Source organism: Aulonocara stuartgranti (genome assembly GCF_965226115.1).
Source record: "Aulonocara stuartgranti genome assembly, chromosome: 9".
In the NCBI taxonomy this organism is placed as follows: Eukaryota; Metazoa; Chordata; class Actinopteri; order Cichliformes; family Cichlidae; genus Aulonocara; species Aulonocara stuartgranti.
The window spans coordinates 36,191,017-36,208,976 of NC_138960.1; the positions used below are offsets into that span (position 1 = coordinate 36,191,017).

Sequence of the window (17,960 nt, forward strand, 5' to 3'; positions counted from 1 at the left end):
TATATTAGACTTAATAGTTACTATATACAGTAATTGACTTCTATTCATTTTACATCAAATTAAAACTTTGGGTGTCAGATAATTATTTATTAAAAGCTCGACATTTTAAATGAGAATAAGAAAGAAAAGTATGTCTTTGTGCCCCCTTTTCCCTGTTCATGCCCTATCGGCCCCCCTGGCTAAACTTTGCTAGATCCGCCCCTGCACAGTTACCAGCGTCAGCTACGTAGAAAAAGATCCTGGTGTAGAAAGTAATATTAAATAAATTCTAACAACAGCTTATCAAGCTTAAACGTGTTGCTGTTGTTCAGCCGCTGGTTTCCTCTTTCTGGTGCAAAGTGGACCAAAAACAAACTAGAGACACGGACTCGCCACAGAAAAGCCGATCAGCTGATCATTAAGCAGTTTCATGATTGAAGTAGCAGCAGGAGAGCGAGAGGCAGTCGCTCCATATATCGCTCGTTAAGCTTAACGCAGGAATGCTTTACAAACATTCAGAGATGGACTTACACACTTGCTTTACTTCTCTCGGGGGTAACTTTGTCGGAGATGAAATGCCGGGTTGCTAGCGAAGCTCCACATGCTATCCAGACCACCGACAGGTCCCGCATGCCACAGCCGCTCTATCACGTGATGCATACTGCTCCGACGTGCTAACGTTCTGAGGTGAGTTACGGCGTGTTGCAAGTTTTGTGAGGTGCTTTCGTGATATTTAATGGATCGGATTACATTTTTTATTTTTCTCCGATATCCGATCCAGTAATTTAGGTCAGTATCGGACCGATACCGATACGTAATATCGGATCGGTCCATCTCTAATTGTACCAGATGGTTGCATTCGGCTAAGTTGGACTAGACTGTAATACAAACCGTTCAGTTTGTCAACAATAAAACTGAAATGAGAGAAAGACTGAGTGTGAGACTTTGATATTAGATAAAATGAATATTGATAAAGTTTAACTTTATGTACAGAATCTGAATATCGCAAAATATTTTAAAAAATTGCAATAATATCGTATCGTGGGATGTATGGTGATTCCCACCTCTAAAAAACAGTATTTTAGCTGGTGTAGACTCACAACTCAGGATTGAACAGAAAGCACACATACGTTCTAATTTAAAACATTTAAATTTAATCAAAACCGATGTCAGGATTTGGGCTGAGAGAGCGTCTGTGTTGGGTGGAGTTCACTCTGACGCCTCTGTGTTTGTGTGAGTGTGTAAAAACTGCAGACAGTCAGATTAACAGCAGCGTTTTGTTTCTATCCACCGTTGTAGAAATTCGTCTCATGTAAACAATAACGTGGCGCACTGTATGACGTCAAAAAAGATGCAAACATTTGACGTTGCGTAAGTAATCTCTGTTTTCCTCGTCCACATGTAAACACAAAAACAGAGTTTTTAAAAAGTTTTCAGTGATCGAAAACGTCGTGTACGTGCAGACGTAGCCTGAACCTCACCTGCTCAGGTACGCCCACACAAGGGCATCTACACCTCCACCAGTGCTGTTCACCCGCTCTGACATAAAACATGGTGTCATGCTGGAGATTAAGAACGTGTGATGGTGCCTATGTTACCCACAATGCACCTCTTGTGTCCTGCATACGTTTGTGACTGTGTGTGTGCGTGTCCACAGAGGTGAAGGCTCAGACCACACGGCGGCAGCGCTCCACCTCCAGGAGAAAATCCAAAACAAGCTCTGAACCTGCCCAGGACGAGCCCAGTCCAGATCCTGATCCTGACCCGGATCCAGGACCGGTGCCCCCCGACCCTGAGCTGGCTCCCAGTGCTGAGGAGGGGGAGGTGGAGGACAGACTCCACTCAGAGGCTCCGCCCCTAGCCTCTAGCCCTCTTCTCCCCCCCTCCAGCCCTCCATCCCAATCCCATCATCTTGATCCTGTTCCTGATCCTGATCCTGTGGAGGAAGACCAGCCCAGTCCGAGTCACAGCCCCACCCCTATGGATGTGGACTGCAGCCTGGTTCCCATAGAAGTAGAGGAGGACGGGGCCGGCCCCGTGGAGCAGAGTCCGGCCGTCAGTCCCCGCTCCAGTCCTCCAGTGTCCCCCTGTCTGCGGTTGGAGGACGAGGACTCGCTGTCCCCGCTGTTCCAGCGGTCTCTGTCGGAGGACTCCGGGGGCTCGCCCACCCCCAGCCTGGGACACACCAAAAAAAGGTGAGTGCCTGTGGACCGCCCTGCACACCCACAACGGCACTCAGCAGGCAAACCGGGGAGGCTTTTGTTTTGAAAGTCTCCAGATTTAATGTCTCCAGTCAGATCTGACGTGACTTTGTGATGAACCTGATTGAAGCAGATAAATGTCCGTGTCATCTGTCAGGTGACGCCTCACCTCCTGAACGCATCGTTTTTTTTCTCCCCAGGCTGAAGCAGTGTGCCTTCTGTTACCACGGCGACGAGCCTCCTCTGGGCCAGGGCCGGCTGGTGGTGTTCGGCCCGACGCCCGGCTACATCCCGCTCCACATCCTCAATCGCCGCGCCTCCTCTGACCGAGACAACGACTGCCACGACCACTGCTACCGCGGCAGCCAAGCCCCGGCCACGTAAGTGACATCACTTCCTCTTTCCCCTCTCCTTCCAGAGACACCACAGTCACGAGCTAACCATAGACCTGTGTGTGTGTGTGTGTGTGTGTGTGTGCGCGCGCAGGTGCTGCAGTCCAGAACAGTGTGGTGAGTACTCCCCGTTCACTGAAACAGTTCCAACCTGATCGCTGTTGTTGATGTTTGACTGTTCACTGTGTGCTGCTGTTTCAGAGTCTTCCTCAGAGTTCCTTAAGCAGCTTGGACCCATCGGCCTTCCTCATGACATCAACGTCCAATCACTGTTTGACCCCACAGGTACCTCCTCCTCCTCTTCCGCATCCTGTTCTGTGTGTGTGTGTGTGTGTGTGTGTGTGTGTGTGTGTGTGTGTGTGTGTGTGTGTGTGTTTTAAACCTCCTGTGTGTGTGCGTGTACAGGTCAGTGCTGTGCTCACCTGCAGTGTGCCACTTGGTCAGAGGGGGTGTGTCGAGGCGAGGGACAATCACTGCTCTACGTGGACAAAGCCATCGACACAGGAAGCACACAGGTGGGTTTTCACGGCGTCTGGTCAGTAGCCCCTCCTCCTTGTGTAGCTCAGGTAGATGAATACTGTGCATCAGCTGAAGCGCTCGGTTCCTGGGTCTGTGAGCCAGACTAAAATAAAATAGGAGAATACAAAGGTTTACCCACAGCTTCCTCCCTAAACCCCATCTATCTCTCACCTGTCCAGGTGTGCGCGTTCTGCCGGCAGCTCGGAGCTTCGCTGCGTTGTCAGGAGATGGACTGTGGGCGGTGCTACCACTTCCCCTGCGCTGCTGCTGCCGGAGCCCACCTGGACTGGAACCAGAGGCGCACACTGTGTACAAGGCACGCACATGCAGGTAAGAGGCGCCGACTGAAGCGGGTGTGAGGTTGTGATGTCATAACGTGACGTGATCATGTCTCCTCAGGGTCCTCGCCACCCTGTGCTCTGTGCTCTGGCGGCGGTGAGCTTGGCAGCCTGTTAATGTGCTGTTGTTGTGGTAACCGTTACCATGGCAGCTGTGTGGACCCCTCTGTGGCCCCCTCCCCTTTCTGCCGGGCCGGCTGGCAGTGTCCTCAGTGTCGCGTGTGTCAGAGCTGCAGGTAACACACATGCAGAGTTATTGACTGGGGTGAGCAGGTATTTGAAGATGGAGTAAAGAGGGCGTGTCCTCAGTGTGAACCTCCACCTGTGCTCTCTGTGTGTCAGGCTGCAAGGCGATGAAGCTGCGTTATTGGTGTGTCAGCGCTGCGATAAAGCCTACCACACACACTGTCTCACACCACCTCTGGATCACACGCCGAGCACCGGCTGGAGCTGCAAGGTGAGATAAACACACACGTACACACACTGCTGTGTGTTGAACTTTGGATGACCCTCACAAACCCCTCCCACCCCTCATCTTCTCCAGAACTGCAGAGTCTGCTGCCGCTGTGGTGTCAGGTCATCAGGCCAGTGGGCCAATCACCTGTTTCTGTGCGAGTCGTGTGACCCAGCATTGCCCTGCCTTCTCTGTGGCCACACCCCCGACCTCTACACACCACAGGAGTGCGTGACCTGTGTCTGCTGCTATAGGTACACAAGCACCATCTGTTTCACTGAGGCTGCTTCACAATAAAATCCCTGAACTGAAGAGAACTAACATGGCTTTTATTGTGAAAGAGGAATCCAGTGGTTCTCATATATGAACTTCAGTTACTTTTGTGCCCTCACTGCACAGCCTCTGTGGGCCTCTGTGGCGGGCTGTCCCAAAGGTTTAAAACCACTGGTGGTAGCTTTTATTAAAATATGCTTTTATTTTGACAGTGATGAAGAGAAAACAAAACTATTTTGTTTTGCAGGTTTGTCCATGCAGACTGCAGCATCCAGGCCGGGGAGGGCAAGGTGGGGTCCAAAGTGTACATCTGCTCCACGTGCAGACCTCAACAGGAGGAGCCAAACCCACACAGTCCCACATTGGCATCAGCTGCCGCCCTTAGCCCCTCACAGACTCCACCCAGTAGCATTCCACAGCCGTCGGTCTCAACGTGCACAGAGGCTCCACCGGCCAGTCCTGTTGGTCAACTCGTCCCTGAGGAGCCGCCACAGAGAACAACAAAGTCCCTCAGTGCACCATCACTACCAAGTCTTACGTCATCTCACACCGACTCCCAGGAGCTCCTGAATAATCCACTGTCAGTTCTTCCTCAGTCTACAGGGCTCCAACAGAGTTCTACAACATCTCACCCTGAAGCCAGTGAACCCCAACAGAGTCCTCTATCGTCTCATTCTGAGGGTATGGAGACACAACAGAGTTCTCTGCCAGTTCTCCCTGAGTCCACAGAGCTCCAAGGAAGTTCTGTATCATCTCAGCCTGAAGCCACGCTTCAACAGAGTCCTCCACCAACTCTCCCAAAGTCCACAGAACTCCAAGAAAGTCTTTTATGTCACCCGGTTTCTGCCAAACTCCTAGAAACTCCCAAAGTTCTCCCACAAAGTGGATGGAGCATGGAGTTGGAACAAAGCCCTTCACAATGTCAAACTGATCCCACAGAGCTCCAACAAAGTCCTCCACCATCTCACCCGTATCCTGTGGCAGTCCAGCAAAGTTCCTCACTAGCTCTTACAGAGCTCCCTCCTTCTGCTGAACTCCTTCTGAAGAGTTCTTTACCATCTAGCCCTGTTCTCAAGGACCTCCAGCAAAGTCCTGCATCATCTCCCATGGAGCTCCAACAAAGTTCCTCGCCTACTCCTGTAGAACACCAACAATTTTCTGCACCGTCTCCCAAAGAACTCCCAGACAGTCCTACACCATCTCACCCTCTTTCCACAGAGCTGCAGCAAAGCCCTCCACCATCTCCCAAAGAGCTCCAAGATCCTGCACCATCATGGCCTGATTCCACAGAGCTCCGGCAAAATCCTCCACCATCTCCCACAGAGCTCCAACAAAATCCTCCACCATCTCCCACAGAGCTCCAGAAAAATCCTCCACCATCTCCCACAGAGCTCCAGAAAAATCCTCCACCATCTCCCACAGAGCTCCACCAAAATCCTCCACCATCTCCCACAGAGCTCCACCAAAATCCTCCACCATCTCCCACAGAGCTCCAACAAAATCTTCCACCATCTCCCACAGAGCTCCACCAAAATCCTCCACCATCTCCCACAGAGCTCCCATCTCAACTTGTTTCCATGGAGCTTCAACCAAATTCCTTACAAATGCTCAAAGAGCTCCAAGATCCTGCACCATCCTGGCCTGATTCCACAGAGCTCCAGCAAAATCCTCCACCATCTCCCACAGAGCTCCAACAAAATCCTCCACCATCTCCCACAGAGCTCCACCAAAATCCTCCACCATCTCCCACAGAGCTCCACCAAAATCCTCCACCATCTCCCACAGAGCTCCAGCAAAATCCTCCACCATCTCCCACAGAGCTCCCACCTCAGCCTATTTCCACGGAGCTTCAACCAAAATCCTTACAAACGCTTGAACTCCGAAGTCCTGCACCATCTGAAAATGCAGAGCTTCAACAAGGTCATCCATCATCTCCCATAGAACAAAGTTCCTCATCACCTTCAGCAGAGCTCCAGCACATTCTTGTTCTGTCTCACACTGATTCCACAGAGCTCCCACAGAATGCACCATTTCCCAAAGATCTCCTGTCAAGTCCTGCACAATCTCACACTGAACCCCCACAAAGTCCTCAACCATCTGTCACGGAGCTCCCACAGAGTGCTGTAATTTCCCATCCTGATCCCATGGAGCCCCAACAAAACGTTGTACCTTTGACTGCACCTTCTGTCATAGAACTCGAGCCATCTCCCTCTTGTCACACAGCATCCCATCGTAATCAAGAAGAGCTCCATCCTGATGTGGCAGAGTTTAGAATAAGCTCCTCACCGTCTTGCCCTGATCTTGCAGAGGCCCATGAAAGTTACTCAGCATCCCACTTGGATTCCACAGATGACCAGAAAAGCTGGACCCCGTTACACCTTCAGCAGAGTCCTGCACAGTCTCACTCTAATCTGGCAGAACTTGAGGAAAGTACTGAGCAGAATTCCACAGAGGATCAGTTCATGGACACAGAATCTCAGCAGAGTCCAGTACAGGGTGGTCCCATGGCTTGTACCCTTGCACATTTTCTACACAGCCCTTCACCTCACAGTCCTATCAAATCAGGGCTGACTCCTCCCAGGGTGGAGCTGGGGACAGAGCAGGCTCGGCACAGCCTTCCACCAGACAGTCCTGCACAGGACAATGCTATGCAGCTCAGTGGATCACATAGTCCCAGCCTCACAGCCTCACAGCCTCAGCACAGTGCTCTACAAACGGACTGTAGTCCTGTGCAAGCTGGCATGAGGAACCCCTCACAGGACACTGAATCTACACTGGACCAGGAGAGCCCTGGATTGAGCAGCCCTACTCTGCAGTATGGGGCTGCACAGGACACGTCTACACTGGACCAGGACCTCTCATCGGCAGCAAGATACGCCTCAGCTCCATGTAGCCCATCGTCACCACCACTCAGACCTAAACGGTGCAGTCTGTCCCAACCTGCCAGCCCTGCTCAGGCTCTCCGGTCTTCACAGCTTAGCTTACATACTTTAGAACTTGCTGCACATTCAACACTCACACAGGAGTCCACCCATGCCACACAACCTGACTCCTTGAAACAATGCCCTTCTAGCCCTGATGGCCAAACACTGGAAAATAACCCTCCTCCCCTTAACCACACCTCTAGCCTGGCCACAGTGCCCCCTGAAAGTAGCACGCTCAGTCCCGATCATTCCAGTCCCCCTCATGTCCTAGATTTCCAGACACCAGAAAGCCTTTTTCACATTAGCACTTCAGCCAAACACAGTAGCCTAGCTTGCTCACCTTGTGCCGGTGAAATGGAGGAAGCTCCTCCCCCAGCTAGCCTAATTCATCAGAATCTTCACAACACCCCATCGCTCTGCATGGAAGTTGTTGAAGGAGCTAGCCCCACACATAACCAGGCCAGCTCAGCTTGTGCCAGCCCCACTCGTGCTTACCAGATGCCTACAAGCCCAACCATGTGTCTTGAAGGCCACCCTAGCCCTGTGCCAGGGGAGAGTAGCCCATCAGCAGTGCTGGCTGAACCCATCCACCTTGCCTCCTGTCAGGATGAGGAGATGGAGGTAGCTACCATCCAGCCAAGTGATGGTGTTCAGTCAGAACCTAGTCCCAGTCAACCAGACAGTCCTCAGCCTGACCCTGCTTACTCAGAAGTCACCGGTGGCATTGTTTTGTCAGGTCATGAGCATGCTCAGGAGACAGAAAGTCCACCTGGTCAGTCAAGTCGGCCACATATCCAGATTTCCTTCAGTACTTCACACCTGGCTGCAGTACAGCCGTCAAGCCCTCCACCAGCTTCTGGTAGTTCAAGTCCTCCACACTGTACACTGAGTGATACCGGCCCAGAGAGGAGTCCTGTTCGTGCTGAAACATATCCCTGTTCTGCTAGTCTAGCTGATGTCCACACCAGTCATAGCCCAGTTAGTCCTGCTGGTCAGGCTAGTCCTGCTCATGTAGTAGTAGCTCACTCAGGCCCAGTGCAGATACAAACTTCCTCATTAGCTAGCACAACTCATAGCAGCCCTGCACATGCTGCTTTTGCCAGTGTTAGCCCACCTCACAGTCCGGCTCCTGACACTGAAAGTAGTACTGGCCTTACTGAGGCATCACTGAGCCCCACTAGTCCTGATGTGGACACAGTTGCTCTTTCCAGTGGGGCTCAGCCTGATATGGGTGCTGATAAACCTGCAGACTGTATCAGACAAACAAGTCCTGCTGCCTCTGTACCCGACGACTCTGCTGCTGTTAGCCCCAGCCAGATTAGTCAGAACCAAGTCAGCCAGTCCCCAGCTGGTACTGCAGTGGTCCCCAAAGAAAACCACCAGTGCACTGCCTCACCAAGCCCCCTCATCCCCACTGATGCTACTTACACTCAGGCCAGTCTGAGTCCTGCTAGCCCTGTCCATGCTAGTCCCACTCAGGATAACACTGCGATGCCTAGCTCAACCTCTCCCAATGAGGCACCTCTTAGTCCCACATGCCCCGCCCCCTCACAGATTAGCCCTTCTCAAACAGTCTCTTTTGACACTCTGCAGGTTCAGCGTAGTCCCTTACACAGCCCAGGTCAAAGTTCTACAGGTGTTCATATGGATCCAGGTTTTAAACAGATCACCACAAGTCCAGGCTCCGTGAGTCCTGTGCAGGCAGAGCCTGGTGTCAGACCTGCTTCTGCCAGCCCGTTCCACTGTGAAGCCAGTCCTGCTTGTGATTCAATTAACCCTGCTCCCTCAATAACCAGCCCAAGTCCTGGTCCTGTTAGTCCCGTGAAGCCAGAACAAGGTCCTGGACCTGAAGGGATGTCTGATGGCACCATGGGTAAGTATGAGGGCGAGTGACTCAAAGTTCCCGATTAACACACGATCTGTTCTGAGGTTATCTGCTCTTTTTGTTCACCCAGACACACTGAGCACAGAGGAGCAGCAGGAGGAGCAGCCTGAACACACATCACAGGAGAGCCTAGCAGAGGAGCAGCCTGTGGAGAGGAGCGAGGGAGGAGAGGAACAAAACCAGAAGGTTCTGCCCAGTAGCTCCAGCGGTCTTAAAGGTTTGCTTTGCAAACACGGAAACATAACCAATCCAAACTCTTAAATGTTTACATTTTTCCGTGACTTCCCTTTTCCCCAGGCTTGCTCCGCCCGCTCCATCGTTGTGACTGTAACCAGGAAGATCCTGAACCTGCATCAGTATCTAATGTGTCCATGTTTGTGTCTCTGCAGGAGTCCAGGAGACTCAGTGCCCCGCCTCCCCCGTACCCACGCAGCAACCTGTGTCCTTCCCTTTGCCCTCATCACCTCCATCTGTGGGAGCTGGCTCCCTGGAGGCCTCCCCCCACCGTCACTCCCAGCCCACCATTGTAGAGGGCCTCCCACAGGAGGAAAAGCTTCCCAGTGACTTTGGACATACGGTGGGGCTGAAGGACCAATCGCCTCTTTGTCACATGACATCAGAGTGTGATGGGGGTCAGTCACAGATCCTATATGAACCTGTTGCTTTGGTAACAGAACCCACCGAAGATGAGCACCAATCACAAGCTGAGCCTTCACAGGAGGAGGATCTTTCTGAAACAGTTCAGCCGTCAGATGGTCAGCCAATCACTGAGGAGCACTCAGACATGGAGGAGGAGCCAGTGAGCCCCGTGCTGGACTTGGACCCCTCTTTAGACAGAGAGGTGATGGAGCTGATGACATCATCGCCTCCCCCGTCCCTTCTGCACCTGTCCTCGCCATCCTCATCGCCGCTGCTGCGCAGAGGGAAGGGTCGCACCCTGAGGCCTCCTCCCTGCTCCCCCCGGCTGTCTGATGACCTCTCCATCCGCCTCAGACAGTCTCCCTTCTCCACTGAGGCCTCCCCAGAGACCTCCCCTGCAAGAGTGCCCATCACGCCGCCGCCGCTCACCCCGCCTTTGCCTTCTCTCAGGACTTCCCCCCTAGCTAGAGAGTCTCCACCTCTCTCTAAGGTAAGCGGCAGCCTCCTCCTCTTCTTCGCTCACTCTTGCTCCTCTTCACTTCTCCTTTTGTTCTGTGTGCAACCTCAGGCTCCTCCCACCACCGTGCTCTCCCTCACCCCAAAAATCGGCATGGGGAAGCCTGCCATCTCTAAGAGGAAGTTCTCTCCTGGCAGAGCCCGGGTGAAACAGGTTGGTGACCTTTGACATGTGTGTGTGTGTGTGTGTGTGCGCGTGTGTGTGTGTGTGTGTGTGTGTGTGTGTGTGTGTGTGTGCGTGTGTGTGCGCGTGTGTGCGTGTGTGTGTGTCCTTTACATATCGATTGTTAAAAAGAAAAAGCTGGAGGTGAAATTCCACAAACCTCTTGTCTCTAACAAGCTCCTCCTCCTGAGTGACACATTATAGTCAAGTTCTGTAGCCAGTCAGACGACACAGGAGCGCTCTCAACGCTGCTGCTTTTTATTCCTGCCTCCATCAGCTCGCACCTCCACGGGCGTGATGAGAAGCAGGTTACCATCAGTGTGCTTCATCCTCATCCTCACCTGTCGGCCCGGCAGGGCATGCCTGACACACGCCCTCACACAGACGTGCACACATTCACACACTCGTCATTGATCGCGGCGTGTTTGTTCTGTGCACATCGAGGTTGTTCGATCGGCGCGTTGGCTGCCGTCAATACCCAGTGTGTGTGGTTGCCATGGTAACATTGTGTCGTCATGAGTTCTTTTTTCATTTTGTGGCCGTTACATTTATGTTACTGCATTTTGTCCCCACCTCCCCCTCTCTTCTCCTCCTCCTCCCTCTCATTCAGGGCACGTGTTGGAGTAGTCGCAGGGCGGTCAGCCCCCTCTCGTCCTCCCAGGATTCCACGGGAGAGGGAGGGTGGGACCCTAAGCCCCGCCTGCAGGACTCCCTGCTCTGGAGCATGAGAGTGGTAAAAAAGTGCACCCTAACTGTCACCGGCTGTGACTAACAGCAGCTTACTAACGCTGTCTCTGCTGTGGGTGTGGGAAACGAGCGCACGCTGTGCTGCCTGTGTGCGTGAGAGAGTGTGTGCTTCCACCCTGCTGGGCTGCAAAGGTCTCCAATCAAACGCGCCTGCGGGTCTGATCGTTCTGTCATGTTTGTTTTCCGTGACGTCCTCAGGAAGTGAATCCTCAGAAGGACGCGGCTGCAGCTGCTTTTAACGCACGATTGTGTCGCTTTTTCCCGCCATTTTAATGTGGCCGTACTGTGCGAGTGGCGGCACCTTTAGCAGCGGGTGTAAATACAAGAGACTAACACAGAGGCTATACTGTCGCCAGCGTGACTAGATTGAGTGTGGGGTGTTCGGGGACTAGTGGAGCTGATTCCTGACTCCTTGGAAGTTCTGAAATTGATCTTACCAGTGACATCATGGATTTCCTCCTAATTCTCCTCCTTCCTCCCCCTGCCTGTCTCCTCTCCTCAGGGTCGTGGTTCCGGGTTCCCGGGCAGGAGGAGGTCCAGAGGAGGCGGCATCGGAGGAAGAGGGGGGAGAGGAAGAAGCCGACTGAAGACTCAGGACAGCGTGACTATGTCACCGGGAGTAAGAGCACACCTGCACACTGATATGTCCATGATAGATGATCACAGATTACTGATTACCTGTGTGTGTGTGTGTGTGTGTGTGTGTGTGTGTGTGTGCGTCAGGCTGCGTATGTGGAGGCGTTCACAGCAAAGGAGGACGAGGAGAACTCGATGCACAACACCGTGGTGATGTTCTCCACGTCGGACCACTTCACCCTCAGACAGGTGTGCTCACCTGCGTGTGACATCACGTGTGTAAGCAGTGATCATGTGACATGCAGCAGTTAACCCGTGTGTGTGTGTGTGTGTGTGTGTGTGTGTGTGTGTGTGTGTGTGTGTGCGTGCGTGCAGGACATGTGTGTGGTGTGTGGCAGTTTCGGGCAGGGCGCTGAAGGTCGGCTGTTGGCGTGCTCTCAGTGTGGACAGTGTTACCATCCTTACTGCGTCAACGTAAAGGTCAGTACTCGCCTACCTGTAATCTGATTACTTCCTGCCCCCGGCTCACTGTTTGAGTGTGCTGTCTGCAGATCACTCGGGTGATTCTGACCAAAGGGTGGCGCTGTTTGGAGTGCACGGTGTGCGAAGCCTGCGGTGAGGCCAGCGACCCTGGGCGACTGTTGCTATGTGATGACTGCGATATCAGTTACCATACCTACTGCCTGGACCCGCCCCTCCTCACGGTGCCTAAAGGAGCCTGGAAGTGCAAATGGTGGGTCTACCTGTCGCTCACCTGTGTGTCAGATCAGCTGATCAGCCCTCCCTCATGACTAAACGTGTCTCCTCATGTGAGTGAGACGACATCACCATAGCAACCAAGAAACACATTGGCTGAGAGCGTTTCCTCATGTTTGATGTCACATGACAGGACACGAGGTTCCACCAACCCTCAGCCAGCCAGAGCTCAGACTCTAATCACATGACACATAACACGAAAGGTAAGAGCTGACGGGTGCTGGTTGCTCTCTCCTCAGGTGTGTGTGGTGTGTGCAGTGTGGCTCCGCCTCCCCCGGGCTGCGCTGCGAGTGGCAGAGTAACTACAGCCTGTGCGGGCCGTGCTGCAGCCTAAGCCACTGTCCCGTCTGCCAGCGAGCGTACCTGCAGGACGACCTCATCCTGCAGTGCCAGCAGTGTGACAGGTAACACCCGCTCAGGTGTGGGGTCTCGGCGGGTTCGTCGGTCAGGCCCGGGGTCACCATCGGCTAATGTGTGTGTGTGTGTGTGTGTGTGTGTGTGCGCACGCAGGTGGGTCCACGCTACGTGTCAGGGTCTGACCACTGAGGAGGACGTGGAGGCCGCTGCTGACGAAGGATTTGACTGTTCGCTGTGCAGGACGCACGGACGCAGCCCCTACGGTGTGAACACACACACACACACACACACACACACACACACACACACACTTGTTGTGAAGCTTGAGGCTGACGTGTGTGTCTGTTTCAGGGAGGACGGAGTTGTTGGCGCCCTTCATGGCTCAGATCGTCTCCAGGATCAGGGAACCCGGTCAGTGCCCCACTCTGTGGTAGTCAAGCAACGGCCCGTGGTCCTAATCCAAGCCCCCCCACGCCTCCACTGGAGGCTCAGATTGTCCTCTGATAAGAAACAACCACTGAGGCGGATCCAGGGTCGCGTCTGATGGTCTCCTGTCTGTGCAGATATTCACTCTGTAGACACTAGGGGGCGATCCAAACAGCCTCCCTCGTGGGAGCTTTCTTCTTGTGTCAAACATACGGCTTGGGGGCTAGAAGCAGCCCTCCTAGGGTCGAGTCCGGCCCTGTGGATGGCAGTAAAGCTCACGTATGAACCTTTCATAGTGTCTCAGCTCTGAGGGAACCTGATGTGATGATGTCAGTTTTTGGTTTGTTTCATGTCTCCAAACATCCAAAGCATTGATTTTTCTCCCATCTGAAACAAACTGAAGCAGCTTAAAATGCAGCTCATCACACATGAGTGAAGTGGATCACACTGGGGGTCCTGGGATGGGCAAACAACGTGAGGAGGTCATGAAAGTTTGGTGTTTTCTGATCAAAGCGGTCGGACGGCGGTCGTTTGTGCTCCTGGAGAACGTTTCCGTCTGAGCGCTTTGATCCAAGCAAAGCTGTTTGATGAAGAGAAAATCGTGTCTGTTTGCAGACTCAAAGACGTACGCTCAGGACGGGGTCTGCCTGACCGAGTCGGGCCTGTCTCACCTGCAGTCTCTGGTCGAACCTCTGACGTCGCCGCGCAGGTGGCGCAGGTAAGGCCGCCGCCCTCTCGTGCTGCGCCGTCAGGTCGATGTGGGCGGGCATGACGCTCTGCTTCCTGTCTGCAGGTGTAAACCCAAACTGAAGCTGAGGATCATCAACCAGAACAGCGTGTCCGTCCTGCAGACCCCAGTGGACGCCGAGCTGGACCATGGCAGAGGTCAGTCACCGTTACGCTTGCTCAGGTGTGGAGTTTCTCACCTGAACGTGTGACCTGCATGGCTTCATTCTGCAGGCTGAAGTGTGTTTTAGCCACGAGCAAGTTCGTGTTGTGCTCGAGGTCACGCCGAGTTCGCTGGACTGCTGACCTTTGACCCAGCTGAGCTGCCTTCAGGTTCATGTTTCTTCTCTGACTTTACAGCATCAGATCAAAGGAGGTCATTCAGTCTTTGCAGAGGCTCTTATTTTGAATGTGATTCTGTCTGACTTCCTGTGCTCATTGTTAATAGACTGTGTTATTGGTTGGGTGGTTTAAAGTCACATGATGCTAAAGCTTCCTGTCAGCAGGTGTACTGACGCTCTTCAGAGTCTGCATATGTAACCAAGGTTACCTTGTTTGTTTAGATTTAGGATTGTGGGCGGAGTCGTCGTGTTCTGTGACCTCGTGAATAAACGTGCTCGCCGTGGTTGTGAATATGACATCATTTCAGCGTTAGCACCGCCATCATGAACTCTATTTAAACGGGCTGAAAACAATGCTAACTATGTTTTCACTGCAGCTCCGCTCGACTGCGAGATGAAATCTGACTCCAGCCCCGAACGAGATCACGTCCAAGATGATGACGTCACCAAGGAGCCCGATGTCGCTGACGGCAACAAGAAGAGGAAACGGAAACCCTACAGGCCAGGTGAAGAGGGGGCGGGGCCTGGGATAGGTCAGAGCAGGGTTCTGTGCGGACATGTCTCCATGCCAACCAGTCTGTGTTTGTATGTGTCTCAGGTATCGGCGGCTTCATGGTGCGTCAGCGTGGCGCCAAGGCAGGGGTGGGTCCAAACCGCATCAAGCTGTGCAGGAAGGATTCGACGGAGATGCTGCCGGGCCGGGATGAAGGTGAGACGCCTCTCGCCTGTGGACACGCCCACCTTTCACCCACTGCTGATGTCACAAACAAACTCTGTGTTTTGATTGCAGACGTTGCCATGGAAATGGCACCCACGATCACTGACCAGACATCAGAGAAGTCGAAGAAGAGGTACAGGAAGAAGAAAACGAAGCTGGAGGAGACCTTTCCCTCTTACCTGCAGGTAACGCTCGCTCACTCACTCACACGCTCGCTCGCTCTCTCTCTCTCTCTCTCTCTCTCACTCACTCGCTCTCTCTCACCCACTCACTCTCACTCTCTCTCTCTCTCGCACGCTCGCTCGCTCGCTCTCTCTCTCTCACTCACTCTCTCTCGCTCTTTCACACACTCGCTCTCTCTCACTCGCTCTCTCACTCTCTCACACAGTCTCTCTCTCTCTTTCACACACTCTCTCTCTCTCTCACACAGTCTCTCTCTCTTTCACACACTCTCTCTCTCTCTCACACAGTCTCTCTCTCACACAGTCTCTCTCTCACACAGTCTCTCTCTCACACAGTCTCGCTCTCTTTCACACACTCGCTCTCTCTCACTCGCTCTCTCTCTCTCTCACACACTCTCTCTCTCTCTCACACAGTCTCGCTCTCTTTCACACACTCGCTCTCTCTCACTCGCTCTCTCTCTCTTTCACACACTCTCTCTCTCTCTCACACAGTCTCTCTCTCTTTCACACACTCTCTCTCTCTCTCACACAGTCTCGCTCTCACACAGTCTCGCTCTCTTTCACACACTCGCTCTCTCTCACTCGCTCTCTCTCTCTTTCACACACTCTCTCTCTCTCTCACACAGTCTCTCTCTCTTTCACACACTCTCTCTCTCTCTCACACAGTCTCTCTCTCACACAGTCTCTCTCTCTTTCACACACTCTCTCTCTCTCTCACACAGTCTCTCTCTCACACAGTCTCTCTCTCACACAGTCTCGCTCTCTTTCACACACTCGCTCTCTCTCACTCGCTCTCTCTCACTCGCTCTCTCACTCTCTCACACAGTCTCTCTCTCACACAGTCTCTCTCTCTTTCACACACTCTCTCTCTCTCTCACACAGTCTCTCTCTCACACAGTCTCTCTCTCACACAGTCTCGCTCTCTTTCACACACTCGCTCTCTCTCACTCGCTCTCTCTCACTCGCTCTCTCACTCTCTCACACAGTCTCTCTCTCTCTTTCACACACTCTCTCTCTCTCTCACACAGTCTCTCTCTCTTTCACACACTCTCTCTCTCTCACACAGTCTCTCTCTCACACAGTCTCTCTCTCACACAGTCTCTCTCTCTTTCACACACTCGCTCTCTCTCACTCGCTCTCTCTCTCTCTCACACACTCTCTCTCTCTCTCTCACACAGTCTCTCTCTCTTTCACACACTCGCTCTCTCTCACTCGCTCTCTCTCTCTCTCACACACTCTCTCTCTCTCTCACACAGTCCCTCTCTCTCACACAGTCTCTCTCTCACACAGTCTCTCTCTCTCTCTCTCTCTCACTCGCTCTCTCACTCTCTCACACAGTCTCTCTCTCTCTTTCACACACTCTCTCTCTCTCTCACACAGTCTCTCTCTCTCTTTCACACACTCTCTCTCTCTCTCACACAGTCTCTCTCTCTTTCACACACTCGCTCTCTCTCACTCGCTCTCTCTCTCTCTCTCTCTCTTTCACACAGTCTCTCTCTCTCACTCGCTCTCTCTCTCTCTCACTCACACACTCTCTCTCTCTCTCTCTCTCACTCACACACTCGCTCTCTCTCACTCGCTCTCTCTCTCTCTCACACACTCGCTCTCTCTCTCTCTCTCTCACTCACACACTCTCTCTCTCTCTCTCTCTCTCTCTCTCTCACACACACTCGCGCTCTCTCTCTCTCTCTCTCTCGCTCACACACACACACACACTCGCTCTCTCTCACTCACACACACACACACACACACACAATGAGAATCCCTGCACTCTGATTGGCTGATTCCTCCTCTCTCCAGGAGGCATTTTTTGGTCGAGATCTTCTCGATCGAAGCCGACAGGTGGACAGGGGGGCGGGGCCAGAAGCAGCAGCCAGTAGCCAACCAAGACCAGCGACAAGTAACCTGAAAGGCCCAACTCCTGGATTTCAGGCCCCTCCCCTCTCTGGCGCCAGCACGAAGGTGGCAGCGCTGCGTGAGTTACTGCTTTGTTTACGTTTTTATCAGCATTTCATCCTCACTCATCATTGGCTGAGGAGCTTGGTAGAGGATGATGCCACTTCCTGTTGACGGACAGAAAGTGTCATGACCTTTACTCGTAGGGGCTCAAAATGTGGTCATAAATATTTTGTACTTGTAAATCAGGATTTGTATGTGTAAAAAGATTTGTGTGTGGACTTAGCCCAAAAAACCCTGCAAGTTACAACTACGAATTTTGACCCTATTTTTCTTCCTTTAAGCTGATTGGTCAATGCCATGTCAATCACAAATGTAACGATCCAATCAGAGAACAGATGGGTTTGGCTGTCGGAGGGGCGCTTTTTTTGAACTGCAGGTCTTTGAAGGGAATAAATGCCCTTTTACATGCCAACCCAGCGTTTTCCTTCATCACCACGAAGGAAAACAGTCTGTGGTCGTCCGAGTTTGGTGATTTTTGTGTCACAGGTCTACGTGTTTAATACAGGGACTTCCACAGCCTTTTCACCAGCGCTGCGGACGCGGGGTGGGGGCGGGCAGTGTTTTGTAAATGACATGTCTGTGAAGGTTCTCAGTCATCCAGGTCATCGTAGTCAAAGGAGCTTGCAAAGAAAAGCGTCTGGACTTCTTTAAGTTGCTTGAAGACGTTTCACCTCTCATCCGAGAAGCTTCTTCAGTTCTAAGGTCAAATGGTGGAGAGTCCCAGATATAAACCTAGTGGGAGTTTCCCCCCACAGAGGGACAAAAGGACCCCCTGATGATCCTCTAATCGCCTGAGCCAAGGTGTGAAACTGGGTGTGGGTCCCAATCAGCCAGAGTTTCAGGTGAGCTCATTGTGAAACCTGGCCCCACCTTATCATGCGAATTCCTG

The 17,960-nt window shown here is 52.7% G+C and overlaps 1 protein-coding gene across 8 annotated transcripts in view; it reads left to right on the top strand.

Moving 5' to 3' along the window:
• kmt2ca (lysine (K)-specific methyltransferase 2Ca) overlaps positions 1-17,960 on the top strand; it is a 50,494-nt gene that overhangs the window by 6,802 nt on the left and 25,732 nt on the right. For 6 of the 8 annotated variants that reach the window (XM_082546700.1, XM_082546702.1, XM_082546704.1 and 3 more), the window contains exons 4-29: positions 1,637-2,174; positions 2,381-2,560; positions 2,667-2,689; positions 2,774-2,857; positions 2,978-3,087; positions 3,271-3,421; positions 3,491-3,665; positions 3,772-3,886; positions 3,974-4,137; positions 4,404-8,953; positions 9,036-9,182; positions 9,355-10,094; positions 10,173-10,274; positions 10,894-11,016; positions 11,533-11,649; positions 11,754-11,855; positions 11,982-12,086; positions 12,158-12,339; positions 12,602-12,766; positions 12,873-12,982; positions 13,071-13,130; positions 13,761-13,863; positions 13,939-14,030; positions 14,590-14,718; positions 14,811-15,115; positions 16,913-17,087. In XM_082546700.1, coding sequence (XP_082402826.1) covers positions 1,637-2,174; positions 2,381-2,560; positions 2,667-2,689; positions 2,774-2,857; positions 2,978-3,087; positions 3,271-3,421; positions 3,491-3,665; positions 3,772-3,886; positions 3,974-4,137; positions 4,404-8,953; positions 9,036-9,182; positions 9,355-10,094; positions 10,173-10,274; positions 10,894-11,016; positions 11,533-11,649; positions 11,754-11,855; positions 11,982-12,086; positions 12,158-12,339; positions 12,602-12,766; positions 12,873-12,982; positions 13,071-13,130; positions 13,761-13,863; positions 13,939-14,030; positions 14,590-14,718; positions 14,811-15,115; positions 16,913-17,087 — 8,847 coding nt within the window. The remainder of the gene's footprint in view (positions 1-1,636; positions 2,175-2,380; positions 2,561-2,666; positions 2,690-2,773; positions 2,858-2,977; positions 3,088-3,270; positions 3,422-3,490; positions 3,666-3,771; positions 3,887-3,973; positions 4,138-4,403; positions 8,954-9,035; positions 9,183-9,354; positions 10,095-10,172; positions 10,275-10,893; positions 11,017-11,532; positions 11,650-11,753; positions 11,856-11,981; positions 12,087-12,157; positions 12,340-12,601; positions 12,767-12,872; positions 12,983-13,070; positions 13,131-13,760; positions 13,864-13,938; positions 14,031-14,589; positions 14,719-14,810; positions 15,116-16,912; positions 17,088-17,960) is intronic. The other 2 variants (XM_082546701.1, XM_082546703.1) reach the window with 2 other exon arrangements.